General features: G+C 51.1%; 5 protein-coding genes and 1 non-coding gene; 4 read left to right on the forward strand and 2 right to left on the reverse strand.

Annotated features, from left to right (window-relative positions):
* Positions 1–729: 729 nt before the first annotated feature.
* On the forward strand, positions 730–5,752 carry RCC_05150 (uncharacterized protein; the record flags this gene model as incomplete). XM_023770424.1 has 2 exons in its annotated part: positions 730–3,216; positions 3,272–5,752. 2 exons carry the CDS (start codon positions 730–732, stop codon positions 5,750–5,752), a joined length of 4,968 nt encoding a protein of 1,655 aa, XP_023626192.1.
* Positions 5,753–6,423: 671 nt separating this feature from the next.
* tRNA lies at positions 6,424–6,515 on the reverse strand. One transcript is given in 2 exon segments: positions 6,424–6,459; positions 6,478–6,515. It is a non-coding gene; the product is annotated as a tRNA-Asn (tRNA).
* Positions 6,516–7,246: 731 nt separating this feature from the next.
* RCC_05151 (related to enoyl-CoA hydratase) lies at positions 7,247–8,138 on the forward strand (the record flags this gene model as incomplete). XM_023770425.1 has 2 exons in its annotated part: positions 7,247–7,496; positions 7,546–8,138. The coding sequence occupies 2 exons, from the start codon at positions 7,247–7,249 to the stop codon at positions 8,136–8,138; spliced, it is 843 nt and encodes a 280-aa protein (XP_023626193.1).
* A 394-nt stretch (positions 8,139–8,532) lies between these two features.
* Positions 8,533–9,022, forward strand: RCC_05152 (related to Putative protein-tyrosin-phosphatase; the record flags this gene model as incomplete). XM_023770426.1 has 2 exons in its annotated part: positions 8,533–8,900; positions 8,962–9,022. The coding sequence occupies 2 exons, from the start codon at positions 8,533–8,535 to the stop codon at positions 9,020–9,022; spliced, it is 429 nt and encodes a 142-aa protein (XP_023626194.1).
* A 1,513-nt stretch (positions 9,023–10,535) lies between these two features.
* Positions 10,536–11,823, forward strand: RCC_05153 (uncharacterized protein; the record flags this gene model as incomplete). XM_023770427.1 has 3 exons in its annotated part: positions 10,536–10,546; positions 10,668–11,064; positions 11,116–11,823. The coding sequence occupies 3 exons, from the start codon at positions 10,536–10,538 to the stop codon at positions 11,821–11,823; spliced, it is 1,116 nt and encodes a 371-aa protein (XP_023626195.1).
* A 1,504-nt stretch (positions 11,824–13,327) lies between these two features.
* RCC_05154 (uncharacterized protein) lies at positions 13,328–15,613 on the reverse strand (the record flags this gene model as incomplete). The annotated part of the gene is made up of 1 exon (XM_023770428.1): positions 13,328–15,613. The coding sequence occupies one exon, from the start codon at positions 15,611–15,613 to the stop codon at positions 13,328–13,330; it is 2,286 nt and encodes a 761-aa protein (XP_023626196.1).
* Positions 15,614–17,767: the final 2,154 nt, after the last annotated feature.

The following is a 17,767-nucleotide window of genomic DNA, read 5'->3' on the forward strand; positions in this document are numbered from 1 at the left end:
TGATATCGTCCATGGTAGAGGTCAATGAACCACGGGATCGTCTTCGCGTGCAAGGATCAAAGCGACGCGGTGATGGCTTGTGGGGATAGGATCAGGGACGTCCGCTCTGGAACCTTTGTGAAAAAGTCATTCTGTTGAAGGAGGGTGCGATTCAATCTTCCTTGGAGCGATTGACGGGCGGAACGGGGACAGGAAAGAATCCATGGGGATGACTTTGGAGTTGTGGTTCACTAGCGGCCCGCTCCGTAGCTTGGCGACGATCGTGTGGGGCCCCATGAAGACGGACTTGACTCCGTCAGAGGCGATGACGAGAAGCCTTGCGAAAACACTGTAGTATTGAGCAGTGTAATGAATGATCGGACTCACGTCGCTGGTCGATTAAAATGCCGTCATGACCTTCATCTGATACTATGTCATATTCTCGCCAAGCCAAATTGCCTCCAATATCGATAATTCCATTGATTGGGCCGTTCGAATCAGCCCAAAGGTGACGCAAAGGCAACCTAGATTTCAATTCATGTCGATCCCTCCGACCAGCCACCTAGGTTCTTCCAACTTTCAGCCCATCAACACGCGTTTGTAGCCCAACCTCTTCCATTCTCCCCCTTCCACTACATTTCTTCGATACAACGGTAATGTCTCAGTCGGAATAATTCTCACGTGCAGCACAACGCACTCCACGGCCCGGAAGCGCTCATCCGGCGCAAGGCAAGATCAAGATTCGTCGACATGTCTCACGCTCGCCGGCAGAGTGGATTATGGGAACGCAACGAAGACGGCTTCTTCCAACAATCCCCGCTGCCTTCGGCCAAGATTGCCGTCTCCGGCGCATACCTCCCTGAATCATCTCCTCCCTCTGGACCCTACAGCTATTATCAACCTCCCCAACAGCAGGAGAAGAGAAGGACATTCTCCGATCGCACTGTCGAAGAGCAAATCACACCTGAGAATATGGTCACTCCATCCAGTCGTCCTCCTTTGACCATTGATCCGGACTACACCCCTCCCTCGAATCTGCGAACCCAAGCTTGGTCTCCTTCACCTGGAGGCGTCGTCTCTCCACGCACCCAGCAGCCACAACTTCAGGAGAAGAGTAGAAAGGACAGCAATGCGGGTAATAAGTCTGGAGTTACGAGAAGGGGATCAGTGCCGGATCGCAGTCCGCTGCAGAATCTGGAGACATGGAGCAAGGACGAGAAGAGGGCAAGGGCTGAATTGGCTGAAGGGAAGCTGAAGAGTTCGAGTCAGAGGGAGAATAAGAGGGTTGTGAGTGAGGGCGATGAGGAAATTAGCAGGAATGGTAGCAACGGCCAAGAAAGGCAGAGACGTGTGTCGGGTCCGCCGAGTCTGGGATATCGCAAGGCCGTTGGCAGTGGGGAGAAACCAAACCAAGCAAGACCGTACGATCGTGGGCCAGACCAGCAGCAAGCTGTGAGAGATTCAACGGATTCTGCAGATCTGGGACGATCCGTGAGTGGGAAATACAAGCGACGATCGAGAGATGCTGGCTACGCGGGTGCTGCCGATGCTGCTGCTACGGCTCCCACCATTTCTAATACCTACGGTGGAGCGGCGGATAGAGGGAAGGCGGTATACGAGCGGCGGAAAAGCCAGGTCCAATCTGCCAACAATGGAAACCCAATCAGCCCGCCGCATTCGAGGGAGAACAATACTGTGCAAAGCGGGGATCAGGCGATGCGGCGCAGTGGGGAAAATGGCGCATATGCTGGCGAAGTAAAGAGCACTCTCCTGCCCAAGGAGAAGCTCAAGACGGCCAAGGATGTACCCGTTAACTACACTCTTCCGCCCCAGACAGTTGCTGGGCAGCAGGCTAGTAAGCAGGTCGGCTTTGACGAAGACAAGCATCATCGTCGACTTGGAGGCATCTTCCATCGCGAAGGACACCAACATCGAAGCTATCAATCTTCGGAAAAGCCTTCAGAGGACTGGCGAAAGGCAAAGACTGGAAAGCTGACGGTTGACGACCTCGATCTTGAGGGTGCTGTCAGAGCTGCGCAGAAACCACAGAAACCCAATGACGCCGCTGCAGCCGCTGCGTGGTGGGAGAAAGATCAGCGGTCTCGCCGTGTCAGTTCTGGCAGTGCTTCAAAGCCCTCTCCTCGCGCCAGCATCCCTCAAGTTGATGGACCTTATGAGGAGCAGGCTAATGGCTTCAAACCTCGCATGTTCCTCAAGTGCGGTCCGCTCCTACGATACACCGGCATGCGAAGAGAAGCTGCGAGAGATGGAGGCGAGAAGGAAACATGGCGCGGTAGCGTGATGATACTCACCGAGGATGCCCATTCCGATCTTTCTGCCGCGCCGGTCCTGAGGATGTTTCGGCAGGATATGGATCTGCACAAACCTCCTCCGAGACATTTGGTGGAAGCTGGAAACGTCGCTCCCGATGACGAAGACCCTGTTGCGGGACAAGTCAAGCTCAGTAGAACGGGCAGAGCACTGTATGTCCGCCCCGTACATGACATCGACGGTGGAGTGGATCTCAGTCGGGAAGAGAACAACCAAGGACTCTACTCTGCAACACGGACAAGCGTGCTCGGCCCTCAGGGAAACCCCGTCAATTCTGCCGCACGCCCGCATATCTCCTTCCAGGACAAATCACGCATTCGCGCCCGCGACGGCGAGAAGCTTGGTCGATATCGAGAGGTCAAAGCCACGCGCCTTCACTCCGAACGCGGCCATACTTTCTGGCGCTTCAACCTTGAGGTGGAACTTGCTAGCGTACAAACAAGAGTTGCCTACCGCATTAACAAGGGTCCTGCTGTGGCTTTTTGGGTTCCTGCTCGAGGAGAGACCATGAACGTAATGTTCCACTCTTGTAACGGCTTCTCCATGAGTGTCGACTCCAACACATTCTCCGGTCCAGATCCGCTATGGAGAGATGTCCTGAATCGTCACCAAGCGAAACCTTTTCATGTGATGCTCGGTGGCGGTGAYCAGATCTATAACGATACCGTTACGAGGGATACGACGCTGTTCAGAGACTGGCTGCAGACTAAGAATCCCGAGACAAAACATCATGCCGAATTCACAGAGGAGATGCAGGATGAATTGGAGGAGTTCTATCTTGAACGGTACGCTATGTGGTTCTCACAAGGGTTGTTCGGGATGGCCGCAGGACAGGTACCTATGGTGAACATCTGGGACGATCATGATATCATTGATGGGTTTGGAAGTTATCCGCATCACTTTCAGGTATGTCTTCGTGCCGAGTGGGAGTGAGGAGATGCATGCTAATGATGTTGTTTAGGCATCCCGCGTCTTCACCGGCCTGGGCGCCATTGCGCACAAATACTACTTACTCTTCCAGCACCAGTCCATCGCCTCCGAAACCGAAAAGGACGAGCCCAGTTGGCTTTTAGGGCAATCTCCAGGCCCGTACATCAATCAAGTCAGTCGCAGTGTCTTCCTCTCTCTGGGCAAGAGGATGTCGCTCCTGGGCTTGGACTGCAGGACTGAGAGAATGCGCGACGAAATCTTCTCCCAGGAGACCTATGATATTATCTTCGATCGCTGTCGACGGGAAATCATCAACGGAGAGACGAAACATTTGCTTGTGCTTCTCGGCGTACCAATCGCTTACCCTCGTCTTAACTTCCTGGAGAATATGTTAACAAGCCGGGTTATGGATCCGATCAAAGCTCTCGGCCGGACTGGAATGCTTGGCGGGTTTGTGAACAAATTTGACGGCGGAGTCGAGATCCTGGATGATCTAGATGATCACTGGACTGCTAAGCATCACAAAGCTGAACGGAACTGGTTCATCCAAGAGCTCCAAGAGCTGGCTCGGGAAAAGAGCGTGAGAGTGACGATTCTAGGAGGAGATGTTCATCTCGCTGCCATCGGGCGCTTCTTCTCCAAGCCCGAGGTTGGGTTGGGAAGAGATCGGGACTGGAGGTACATGCCAAACGTGGTGAGTTCTGCGATTGTGAACACACCGCCGCCGGTCATGTTGGCAGATGTATTGAACAAGAGGAACAAAATCCACTGGTTGGATGAGGCGACTGGAGAGGATATGATTCCGATTTTTAAGGAGGACGTTGATGGGACTAAGAGGAACAACAATTGCCTGCTTCCGCGGAGGAACTTTTGCGTGCTTGGAGAATACGTCCCTGGACAGACCCCACCGAGTAGTCCTGGGGTGGGAGGAGATTCTGGTGCTGGAAATGGAGAAAGGGAAAACAAGAAGAAGTTCCCGCCTGGAAGCATGAAGCGCACCATGAGTCTCACCCGTGGCCCTATCAATCTGGTTCGGAGACTCAGTGGATCGTCTAAGCKACGTCCGTCCATCTCCCGCCCTAGTATGGATTCTCAGCAAAATCGACMGGTGTTTGATGGCGTTCAGAGAGCAAATTCGCTAGGTTCCCATCCTCCTGACGGCTATGGCTTCCCACCCCGACAAGTTCCGCCTCCATCTATGCCACAATCGCGAGGAGGAGATGAAATGCAAATGGAACGTCGACCCTCATATCATCGCCGTCCGACAGATCTGACGGAGAGAGATGCCAGGAAAGCTGCGGAGCGGATTGGTGTTGATGGCAATCTTGATGGAAGGGCTCCCGGTGAGATCTCTCTTGAAGGTGGTTTGGACGTTTGTCTTTGCGTTGAGAGAGATCAGAAGAACCCTATTGGTGAAACTATAGGGTATCGGTTATTGGTACCGGCCTTGTGGTGTGAACCCGGTGTCAAGGGAGAGGGCGAGGGCGAGTTGCAGAGATTCTCGAGTCATCGAAAGAGTTTGCTGGAGAGGTTGAAGTTTAACCGGAAGAGAGAGGAGAGGGTCAGTACCGTTGGCGGTGCGGAGTATAATGATGAGGAGAGCGACAGCGACGGAGAAGATGACGGTGCCCAAGCAAGACAACATGCGGAAAGACAACATGCGGATGATCAGACGCAACCGCCGCAAACGCAAAGCCGACAACAGCCTGCTCAATATCAGCTTTTTCCCCCTACTAGCACTTCTGCTGGCCAGCCACCATCCCGCTACGCGCAACCGAAACCGCAGACACAACAGTACTTTCAACAGCCGAACCAACAGCAGCAGCCTATCCTCTCCACTGCGCAGAGGAGTAGCAGGGACAATCCCTCTTCAGCCGCGAACTCCATGGGTCTTTCGAATACAGGTCGCGGCGCAATGACCGCTCTGCCAAAACGCTCTACTTCCGGCAACGCAGCTGTCCAGTCAGGCAGCACTCCATCAGTGAGAAGTAAAACTGCACCGAGAGTTTCCATGGATGGATACGCTCGTCCTAACACTACAGAGTTTGAAGACCAAGATCATGCACACGCCTGGTCAAAGGGCTTTGCGGGTGGAGGACCACCCATCGGCGGGCACAACAGTTCTATCTCTTCACAGCAGGCAGGAAAAAACGGCGAGTATCCAAAGAGCGGATACCGAAGAGCTAGTGGTTCTCAATCACAACCCCAACAGTGGCAGGAACAGGAAGGAGATCATCATGTATTGGCACAGCAAGCCAATGGACGAGGAGGTCAGGAAACTGTAGGAAGGAAAGTTAGTGGGGGGTTACCTTTGAGTAGTGTTCCGCGGGACGGAGAGGAGTTTGAGGATTTCTATAGTAGTTTTAGCGAGGAGTCTGGGGATGAGGGTGTCGGGACGGGAATGCGGAGGAGAGGTAGCGAGAGAAAGGCGGATAGATTTTTTGGAATTGGTGGTAGAGCGAAGGAAGAGGATGGTGGGAGTGGGAAGAAGAAGTGGATGATTTGGAAGTAGACAGTTGGGTTCGATGGGAGGATTTCAATGAATACAAACGGGGAAGAAGTTCTTTTCTGCAATACACGTGGACTGTATGGTACTAGTCAAGCGGGCGTCTATCATGGTTATGGATAGCTTCTACTGCCGACTCCTACTCAGAGAGTAAGCATTGGAGAACGGAGACAAGTTTTTGATCTCGAGATAGTTGATGGTCGACCGTAGGGTTGTCCGAATGATTTTACCGTGCGACGTGTAAATTTGAGCCAAAATGTTGGGCTGCCTTTCATTGTATTCCGTCCTTGGACTCGTAGCATTTGATTGACCATATCTTTTGAAATTGACATGATGTTTGGAAGTCAGCGCGTGTAAAGCTGCCACCCGAGAAGGCAAGAGCTTAATGCTTGGCAGGCATGTGAGTGAAATGTGATTAGACACTCAAGCTCGCTCTCGATTTGAAGTATAACATCGTTATCCTGTACGTAAACCTTCAGTCCGCGTAACCAGGTCTCGACAAAAAACAGAAACGAGGTTTGTGATATTCGTCGCTTCATTTGTGGGGCATATTTTGATTGCAAAAATAGGCTAAAAAATAGGCCAAAAGAACCTTTGCCCCGTGGCAAAAAAGAGTCGAAAAAGAAACGAAAAAATGCTTTCACTTTGGAACCTTTTCAAGGACGAAAAAAATTGATTTCCTCCGGGCAGGCTTGAACTGCCAACCTCCCGATCACTAGCCATTGCTGGCATAACAGTCGAACGCGCTAGCCAATTGCGCCACGGAGGATCTTCAACTTGGTTGAAGGTGGCTATTTTGGATGTGTGTGGAAATTTTGGTGGGTATATCAAAGCTGCAACTTTCAGCCGGGCTTCAGCCGAAGTGCCTTAACTCAACCTGAAAGGCATTCAGGACGGTGCAAAGGATTCCTCTTGAGTCTTGAGCAGACTCATGTTACCTGCTGCATCGAGTTTGACAGTAGTGAGCATACGGAATCAATCCCTCGTCGGGACCCTGGTTGGGAATCGGGGATGAGGAACAGTGGTCCAGGTCTTCCGGTTATGTGCGGATAAGGGATGAAACGGGTGATACTGCTGCGGCGGAAGTAGATCTGGGGAATGCCACACGACACGCAGACGTGAAAGACTTGCGTTGAAAGCTGGTTAAATGCGAGAAGGTGTTTGTCTTCGAAAGGAGAAAATGATTATGCTCTAGCGCGAGGCTTTTCTTCCGCGCGTAGAATCGCTGAAGTCTAGACGCGTCCACAGCACTATTCGACGGTCAAGAACATCAAAGCACATGACATTCGGGATTCATCCTTGGATACGCTGCACCGGACAAGATGTGTATCTCTCAAACAATCGCTTTGTCGAAGCGGCGTAGACTATATACGGGCTGGCAGCCGAGGCTGCTGGCATCCCCGCAACGATGAGATGGCACGTAAAACCGAAGTGCCTTGCAATAGTCAATAATCGCGAATTGACCTCGAAACCATCCCACGCGAATCAAAACTCATCATCATGGCTCCAATCTCGTTCAAGCCGAAGCTCACCATCCCGGAGCCCGCTACAAAGCATGTCGTGCTATCGTATCCAGCACAAGGAATTCTGCTAGCAAGAATCAACCGACCGAAAGAACTCAACTGCCTCCACACCGAGGCGAGTCAAGAGCTGGAAGCTATATGGCAATGGTTGGATGATGAGCCGTCTTTCACCGTAGGGATCATAACAGGCACTGGCCGAGCCTTCTGCGCTGGGGCGGACTTGAAAGGTAGGGCCGAATACGGATAAATTTGGACTGTCGTTGACATCTCTGGCAGAATGGAATAAGATCAATGCTTCAAATAAGCCGCGTACAATGTCTGCAGCAGGATTCGGTGGACTCTCGCGTCGGGACGGCCGCAAGCCGATCATAGCTGCGGTCAATGGCATCTGCTTTGGAGGCGGATGTGAGATGATAGTCAACTGTGACCTTGTCGTGGCGTCAAAGAAAGCCGCCTTCTCCCTGCCTGAAGTCAAGATCGGTGTTGTCGCAGCTGCAGGTGCTCTGCCCAGAATCATTCGCACGATTGGTCGACCACGGGCCATGGAAATGGCCTTGACAGGTCGGCCAGTGTCTGCGGATGAAGCTCTTGAATGGGGTCTCATCAACAAAGTGGTGGGCGATAAGGAGGGCGAGGTGGTGGATGCTGCTGTAGAGTATGCAAAGATGATCGCGGCGAATAGTCCAGATGCTGTGATCGTTAGTCGAGAGGGCATCAAGCTAGGATGGGAGAGCATGGGTGCTGATGAGGCGACCGAATATGCCTTGAAGAACTGGCAGCCAAAGTTACAGGCCGGAGAGAACTTGRAGGAAGGAGTCAAGGCATTCGTCGAGAAGCGGAAACCCAAATGGGTGCCATCGAAGTTGTAAATGGCGGTAGGCATCGACATTTACTATGTATGCATTTCCATTATTGTTGATTTCCAAAGGACGATTTGACGCGCATTGATTAAACGGTCAATATGATTGGCTGAAATATTACGCTAAATCTCACCTCACTTGCTTCCTTCTCTTCAACCATTATGCTACAACACTTTGCACGGACCCACCGCCACTATCCTGTCATCGCAACMACTTCCAGAACTGATATCTCGAGGTTCACTTCAGCCATCCGGACAACTGCGGCTCGGGGCATTCTACCTGAACCCTCCAACGATCAGAGGCACTACTGACTCGTTGACATCTCGAAAAGTTTGTCCAATCACGGAGCAGTCTTCCGCCATCTTGACCAGGAAGTTTAATCGTTCGCAAACCAGTCGTCAAGATGTCCATGTGCACACTCCCCAATCTGCCTCGTATGTCCCGCGAAAAGCTCGCGGAACTCATCAGGGCAAAGACACCGGGCGTCGTCGTGGTCGACGTCAGGGACAACGACTACATCGGCGGCCACATCAAAGGCTGCAAACATGTTCCAGTCAACGAGCACGACTACCGCATGCCTGAACTCATCCGGACTATGAAGGACCAAGACACTGTCGTTTTCCATTGCGCTCTGTCTCAGCAGCGAGGTCCCTCAAGCGCGCTGAAATACCTGCGGCAACGGGACCTCGCGAACGGAGAGAATGCGGAGGAGCAGGCTTCCAAGCAGACGGTTTATGTTCTTGAAGGCGGATTCTCGAAATGGCAGGAGGTGTGAGTGGCCACCCCTTTTCTGTCTCCACGCATGTTCCTCGTTCTGACGCTTGAATTGCAGGTATGGGGAAGACAAGGAGCTTACTGAAGGCTATCAGAAGGATCTCTGGCAAGATTGGTGAGAGCTGTATGTCGGACTGATTTCAAAGAAGTGTTGAAAGGAATCTCCACTTGTCCGTTGCTTCCCCGATTCAGCACATCCGGCTAGTATTATAGAGCGATATACCACAATCCTGCACTGCTGGGACGGTACACCGACGATCACGATTAGCGAAGTCAAAGTAAATGCAGGACATCATGTTTGGCTCATAACGATAACAAAGTGTAGCTGGCGGAGTGGCTTGTGGACCCATCGTACCTTTCACCGCTGATGATATTGTAGTTTGCAAAGGAGAACTCTCCATCCTCAATACGGAGTGCCTACCATCCTACCGTGTAACTAAGCATCGTCTATTCGAGACAGGCTCATGACGCTTCATGAATAAAGCCAGCACAGCAGGACGAGTACGACATGGAGCAACAGAACATCCGTATCTTCWCAACCAGACGAGAGTTCGCTCGAAGGTGAACCGAGGGCATGCTATGATGGAGGGATCTTTATACCAACGCTCGAACATGAAGTGCAGCTTCCTCAACATTGCGTTCTGGTGTACCAAAAACAATGCACGACCTGTGTCATGACGTCTCCGGACCATTCGGCATGTCGCACGAAGATCTGCCGTTTGCAAAGTGGAAGCCAGCTCTACCATACACGTAGCGATCAAACTATTCATCTTCCTTCAACGCCATTCTAGCGACATCGAAGAATTGGAATCTCGCAGCTGACCCCAACTCCGAGCAACATTCGGCCCGTACAATCAATTATTTGCTAGAGAACCGTCAGCTCGGGAGACTTTCAGGGACGTACATGATATTTCGCATGACCAGACGAACGATGCAGACAGCGAGCTGCTTGTATTTGTTTGACGGAATCGCGCCACCTTGTCGTTGATCGATTCCCAAGGTCGTTGAGTTTCTGGCGGATCGCCAGCCCGGTCACGCCTCGCCGATCGTATTGCGATCGCATTACACTGTCTAATCACCAATGCGTTGTATGTCACACACACTGTGTCACCCTACAAGTTGTTCAAGACCATCAGGCAAAAGTCGTTGCGAATAGTTAGCACAGCCGGTTGTGACAGTCTAGACCCATCACGTCAGCAATCGGCGTGGTCCAATCATGGAACGTTGTTGCAACATAAGTGTCCACATGGACACGATTCCCAGCAACTGTGCAACATCGCGATGAAGGTAGAAGCGTGCCGTCGTGCAACGCTTCATATCGACAATATTTCAAGTCTCCTTCCTATTGTGGATTCAATTGCGCGTGAAAGATCAATTGTTCTCCCTAGTTCAGTTGCCAAGAAAATTTGTACGACGACTTCTCATCTTACACTCCTGGTCATCACCCACGCCACTGCTCAACACTTCCCAAGTGCTACGAAGCACACGCTTTGTTGACTTGGAATTTGAGGTTGCGCGATTCAAAACACCATCCTGGAACTACAGCTTGAGACATCTTTCCCGCCACCCCTGTCGCACCACTTCCGCGCAGACCGCATCAATCATCATTAACATCATCAATCATCAGAACTCATGGCGCCTCCGTAAGTCACCTGYGCTTGAAGTAGTGCATTTCTAGAGGGTTAGAAGCGCTTGCTATGCCCGCTTGGACGCTCGAACGAAATATTTCCGTTTGCTGCTCGAACATTAGCTGACCATGCCCAGGTCCATCATCGATACAGGCAGTAACGACCGTCCCATTCGTGGGAGGGGTGACACTGCTACTCGGATCTATTACCAGAGTCCACCACCTAGGGCTGCCATCACGAATGACAATGATGGGGACGGACTCAGCTCGCGGAAACTCGTGTATGAGGATCGAGGCGTGACGGGCATATTGCACTCGGCTTCCTATCCAAAGAGCCACACCTTATCTCTACTTTCAAAGAAAGCTGCTACGGAGTCTGTTCGCCGCTACGAGMCACGGCACACTCCTCCGGACAGCTTCGAGGCTCAAGACCTGGCCCTCCGAAAAGCAGAAATCTTACGTCAACAGACGAAGCACGCGAAGAAGAGCGCAAAGCACGTCAAAGTGGCGAAGCCTTCTCGAAGAGACAGTGCTGTAAGCGAAGACGACGAGCTCGAGCCGCAAACCGTGCTGAATGCTGCCAAGCCGCAAAATGACCTCGCCACCATCGACCGGCAAGAGCAGACAGCTTTGCCCACCATTGAGTTACAGGACGATTTGGCTCCGGCAATCCCTATCTTTACAAATACTGAACCTGAAATAACCATAACCAGTACTGAGCCGCTTTCGCAACGTGAGCACGGAGACCGGGCGAGTCCAAAGCGCGTCAAGCTCAGTCCCAGCCCGGGATTGAGTAGCCCAGCACAGCCACCACAGGCTCGACGGTCGAAATCTCGGGCCGGGAGCGAGAACCGGTTCGCAAAGCCCAAGACACCCTCCACTGCGACTGCAGCAGCACGGGCAACACGCGGCGAAAGCGTGGCGAGCGCTCGCTCAACTGACTCCAAATCTAGCCGCCGGAGTCGAGGCACCATCAAGGATGACCTTACGATCGATAGCAAGTTTGGACTGGATGCTGATGATCCAAACGAGGTTGAATACTTGTACGATGGCAAATGGTACGATCATGTTGGGCAGGGACCGCCAGATTGGGCGCAGGGCGAGAGACCGAGGAGAAGAGTGGTGGCACAGGCTCCCTCTCGAAGAAGCACTGGAGGATGGCGAGCAGCCAGAAATWGAATGTGCTATAGAGCTTGGCTGAGAAGCAATGCGAAAGATGAGTATCACGAATACAACACTGACCCAACTTCGTGTCACACTGTATTCAGTCGCCTCCCGAGATCATTGGGATAACACGTCTGAATTGTATCAGCCATATCGTATTGTGCCTTGGTCTGCGTGCTCTATCGACAAACAAGCACCTCATACTCTCCGTTGTCAACCCGTCATATGTTGTAGTCCCAACTCTGTCTGAGCATACGCACAAGARCGTCGGTACGCCTTACACAACTGTCAAACCAAATCTGGCGTCGGGAACAACAACACGGTGAGTCGATGGAATATGGCGGCATCCATAAGACCAGGCTTCCATTCTCAACGAGCGATCAATGGAGATGGTCGTCCAACAATGGACGACTGGCATGCAGCGTGATCGTGCTCGTGGAAGCTTTCGCTATCGGACACGCTTACACGATGCATAGGCGGAGGCTTCAAGTGAGCGGGAGAAGACATTCGCTACGCTGAGTCTCAATTCGTGAAGTACTGTCACCTGGCTTGAAGGACAGGAGTAAGAATGATATCGGGGGAAAACGTCAGCGGCCTCGATGCAGAAGGATTCGAYGGATTCGACGGATTCGACGGATTCGACGGATTCGACGGATTCGACGCAGGCCTATCTCATTAAAAGCTATTCAAATGCCTTTGGTAGGCAGGGGAGATGAAGGGTCTCGCAGCAAACAGGTGTTGAACCTCACAATAGGGTGATCCTGGCCGTGGAAATGGAAAGTCTGATACAGAGTCTGATCTTTCTCCAAATGATCTCGACATTACAACCAACGTCTGGCTGGCTAGCAGACGATCCGACCACTTTGATTCCACCACCTTTTTCACCCATCATCAACTCGCGCAAACATCGCCAACTCCTCTCCCTACTCCCTCACGCTCTGTCAAACAACCTCTGCATCATGAATCTCCAACCAGATTCCGTGACCCTTGCCGTCTACCCGCTCTCCAACATTCCATTGAAGAATCATGAATCTACTTTCACGTCTTCAACAGCCTGTACCCATCATCGAACAAAACAAAAACAACAATCCTTTTAAACGCCTCACCAATGAACGAAGTAATCAACGCCGCAGCTTTCACAGAGTCAGGCCGCTAATCCACGCTGTCCGTTTTGGATCTCGACGCAGTCCCATAGACATAATAGAAGGAGCAAACGGCTTTCATATCGTTAAACCACATCTCGAAGTTATCGATATCATGTTGAAATGGACGTCGATGGGAGAGGGCATGATCGAGGCTGAGACGGTGGAAGTAACCAAGTTAGTTGGTTTTGGTAGTCATGGTTGAGGAGCGGTCGGAGGCTGCGTTGTATACAAATGCTTGCTGGAGACATACCGTGTGAAATTCGTGGAAACATTTTCGAAACATCTGCTCTGTCGTCAAGACGCAATGCTTTGTATGTTTTACATGGTGTTCCGGGCATCAAATCGTTCCGTCGCTGTGAGAACAAAACTCGTTCCTTGGATATCTCTCGACATAATGTGATGTGGTGAACATATGACATGGCATGATCAAGACAGATTCATTCGAGCAGGATGCTCCACAGTCGTTCGTCATTCAAGGGCATAATGACCTATACAACTGCATCAGACATCAAGTTCACCTCATCCCTCCCCTTTCTCCGCCTCCATCCTCCCCTACAGACACCACCCGGGATCAGCATTCCGTAGCTCCCGTTGTTCATCCCCTGCGGTGACCTCTCAAAGGACATCAAGCCACCAACGGTATTGTCTGCATTGGCAATAGCAATTTCGGCACCTCCGTCCATGAGCGCCACACCAGCAATGGAGCCAAAGAAGCGGATCTCCTGGAACTTGGCAAAGCTACCGCCGTCATACACTCTGACGACATCGTCATTCTCCGCAACAACCAATGCGCCAGTGTCAGTGAAGTTCAGCGATCTCACGCACGACATGGAGCTAGGAAGTGTGTTCACTGGGGTCGACCAGTTCCGAGTGTCCCAAACGACAACTTTGCCATCCTGAGCTCCTGTAGCCACATTACGGCCGTCAAGTGACCACGCGCATGCAAAGCCATGGTCGGCGTGTTCCCGAAGAGCGAATAGCGTTTTACCCTGCTCGGCATCTGTGATCAAGGTCTCGAGACTATCGCCAACCAGCGCTCGCAAGCGACCATCTGCAGAAGTGGCAGAGCAGTTGATGGAGTAGTCGTAGGAGAATGTGTTGGTAAACTCGAGACTGCGCACATCCATCAAGCGCAACTTGCGGTCGTTGGAGCAGAAAGCTGCCTTTAGTAGGCCTGAACGCCGGTCCGCGTAATTGTGGATATGGGTAACGAGTCCGTTGTAGCAAGAAGTGACTTCGCCTTCGGTGTGGGTTCTGTCATTACTGCTCAGGTTTCGTATTGCGTACTCTCCATTGAAGCCACCAGCGAATAGTACTGTGTCTGCTTGATGGGGCGATATAGAAGAGCGAGAAGAAGCAGATAGACAAGTGACACGGAACCCTCCAGCCCGCTGGCAAGGTCTAGGCAGGTCCATCACGGTCTCACTAAGCGTTGGACAAGCTAGCGATGCACGCATAACTTTGCTGCCTGTGGAGTAGAATATATCGTTCCGACTGCTAGCTGCMAAAGCATTGCGCAGTTGGTAATGGTTGAATTTGGCTCGATGTTCCGGCACGAATGCGCGGAATTGGTAGTGCCGCTCGTCTTCGCTACCAACAGGAACATCGGCTCCTTTTCGATGTGCCATTCTGACAGCTCCCGACCCAGAAGGATGTAACATAGCTCGGGCAGCAGCAGCCTGATCTCTAGATGTGCCCTCAGGCTGCCACCGGATGCCTTGCATATCAACATCGCTCGAGACCATGTCTCTCCTGGTGATTTGCTCAGGAGCTGATCGATGGCGCATTGAGGGCTGAGATCCCGACTGGAAACTTGGTAGGCGCCTATCCCGAAGCGCACGCAGACGCCAATTGTCTACGAAGTCGGCAACGTCGTAGGCCCGCTGTGGGTCATCAACAGCGAGGTTTTCATCGTCCAGTGGCGTATCCTGTAAATTGCGGCTCTCAACAAGCTGGCGCGCGGACTCAATCTCGCTCGCACTGGGTATATACGAGATTGAAGACGCGCCAAGCAATGATAGTGCATCGCGAGACGGACGTCGTGACGGAAAGCGAAGGCTTGGTGCTGAGCTTGAAATGGAGGCAGTTCTCGTGGATGGACGAGAAAGCACCGTGGGATCCTGGTCCACATCCTGATGGTTGCTGGCTTGAAATGGCATTTCAAATTGAGGCACTTCCTGAGGTCCGTCGCCATCCAAAGCCAAGCGCATTCTGCGTCCATCTTCCTCCTCCCACATCTCTCTCGACTCTGGCCTTGGATGGTAAGTCCTTGATAAGAAAGAAACATTGGCCGGTGCAGGTCCTATGTCTGACCGAGACCTTCCATCGGGCAAACCGGGTAAAATATGTTCATTAAGCACTTGGTCAACAATCATGTCGTCGTTACAATCATTCGAAGATACGATTGGTACCCCACCAGTTTCGTCGTCTTCGTCTTGTTCTTCGTCTTCCTCTTCTTCTTGTTCTTCTTCATCATCATCTTCTTCATCAGAGGCGTCTTCAGAGTCGTAAGTCGGTCTTGCCGTCGTAGGTGTTTGTGCGTCAAACGATGCAGCACATGTCAAACTTCCCGGGACAAACAGACTTGATGTGTTGGTGCAGAACAGTTGCTCGTCAATGCGAGCTACACATGTCCGTTGTGTGAACATGTCGTTAATATCCTCGGGTCGTCGCTTTTTGGCGCTTCTCGGCTTGGGCTTACACCTCAACGACGGACGATACTTTGCGACGGTGGCAAATTTGCGCGGACTGTTGAAATAGTAGACGTCCGCCATGCTCTGGTATCACCGCGCAGCTAAATGGGTTTGGTATCCTTTGGTAGCAGTCTCCGGCGGTGAATCGTTGTGTTCTCGTGGGTACTAGGTAGTAGTTCCAACCTGTCAATTTAAAAGCGTGGTTCGGAAGCAGGTTCGCAAATCCTGCTGCGATTCAAGGCCCGCGACCGTGGCTCAGGGTAAGAATGGAGAAAAGTGTGCTGCTGCGGTCGCCGCCGAGGGAAAGTTGGTGAGCCGTGGGTTTCAGCTCTCAAGGATGGGTCAGGACCAGGGTTTGCGCAGCGTGGCAGATATTAGCGAACAGGACGTTTCACAGTCGCAGGACGCAACACCAAAGCAGGTGGGAGGCTGCTTGTAAGGCACTGTCCCCGGCGATGGTCAGGACGATTTGACAAGATGTGGACGGCGCGGTTCCTGCGCAAAGGCCTCATCTATTGCCGTCGGCTCAGGTGCGGCGGGATCGCCGGCGCAGCGCGACGCTAGAGAAGCTGTGCACGGTTGGATAATGCACGCGATGCGGCAAGGATGTTGGAAGTTAAGGTAGGTCTTGTTGCAGAACCGACCCGCAGCGGAGGTCCATCAGCCATGAGGCAGGCGAGAGGTGTGGGTGGATGGAAGCAAATGTACCTTGGGTACGCTTCGGCAAGGCAAAGTCACCAAACAACAGACGCTGATCCACACGGGGAGTCGCAGGTGGGCGGCGGAATGGATGGCAAGCCGGGCGGCGATGCGATGTGCTGCAGTGTCTGCCCTCCACGGCCGGCTGAGACGGCCCCAGCCTTCAAATGTTGACAGGTGATGATGGCTAAGGTAAGGTATGATGACTATGATGATGATGAGGAGCTCTGGGGAGACGATCTCCAGTCGCTGGGACCTCTGCTCCCGCGTAGGTACCACATCAGGCCGAGGCTAGTTCTAGAGTAGGGCGGCAGAGTGCGTGTGAGAGCGTGCGTGATGAGAACGTGTCTGCTGCTTACGGCGACACCCCATGCTGCAAAGTCAGCATCATCAATCCATCGCCGGCCTAGGTATACTAGGTTCCAACAAGGTTGTGTCATGGGTCGAGTACGGCGCGTTTTTAAGAACAACTCTGCAACAATCCTTTTAGGCGATAGTGCGACGCTAGCATTATAGGGTATTAGAACCTCGGTAATTAAAGGTGTATTCCGTATAATAAGTGACAAGTAGCGTAATTTAATATACGCGTACAATGTCCTCGCTTTCCTTCTTTAAAGTAATTTTATTTAAGTCTACGATACCTAAGTAATAATAGTAAGGATAAAATAAAGGTATAATAGTATTACGCGGGTAGCTATATAACTCTTTATATAAGTAAGTAAGATCTCTAAAAGAGTAGTAGAATAAAGACCTACTACTCTTTTAGCGACTCTTATTAATACCTAAATACTAATATTAACACCTACTATTCCTACTACTATACTATCCCTTTACTACTTATCTATATTCTCCTTCCTCCTCTATACTACCCGTATAAAAGCCTAAGAAGGCAAAGAAGCCTAAGTTGCTATACTTATAACTAGGTTATATCGATACTACGAAATACTAGAGGGCTAGAACTTTCCCTAAGAATCCGGATAATAATAGCGAATACGGATATTTTAAGTAGAACTTTATAAGAGTATAAGCTAGGAATTTAATACTTTAAGAGTAGCGCTAACCYRTATAATAGCTTAAGAAAATAGGATTCTCCCTTAACCGCGAGTAGAGGGAGATAATAGCTAAGCCTACTACTAAGTACGTYRAGATCTATAATAGCTTTACTAATAGGGTCGATAATATCTAAGACCGTCCGAACTACGTTAACGCCTTTCTAGTTACGAGCCGGTCTATATAATCCTATTAGAGAATTATTAAAATATAATAGCTAATAATATCGTAGTAGAATAATATTAACTAAGGAGGAGTATTATAGAGATTATAAGAAGCGGAAGGACTATAATAGTAATATAATTAAAGGCCTAGGGCTATTTCTAGTATATTTCCTATTTATATAAAGGTATTCGACGCTAACGAGAATAGCGCTATATAATCTAGCGTAGATATTTAAACTTAGCCTATAGCAACTATATCTAGCGGGGAACTAAGAGTACCTACTAGTATAGCGATAGGATAGCTAGCGAAAGAGCCTATTAG

This window comes from Ramularia collo-cygni (assembly GCF_900074925.1).
Source record: "Ramularia collo-cygni strain URUG2 genome assembly, contig: RCC_scaffold07, whole genome shotgun sequence".
Taxonomy (NCBI): domain Eukaryota; kingdom Fungi; phylum Ascomycota; class Dothideomycetes; order Mycosphaerellales; family Mycosphaerellaceae; genus Ramularia; species Ramularia collo-cygni.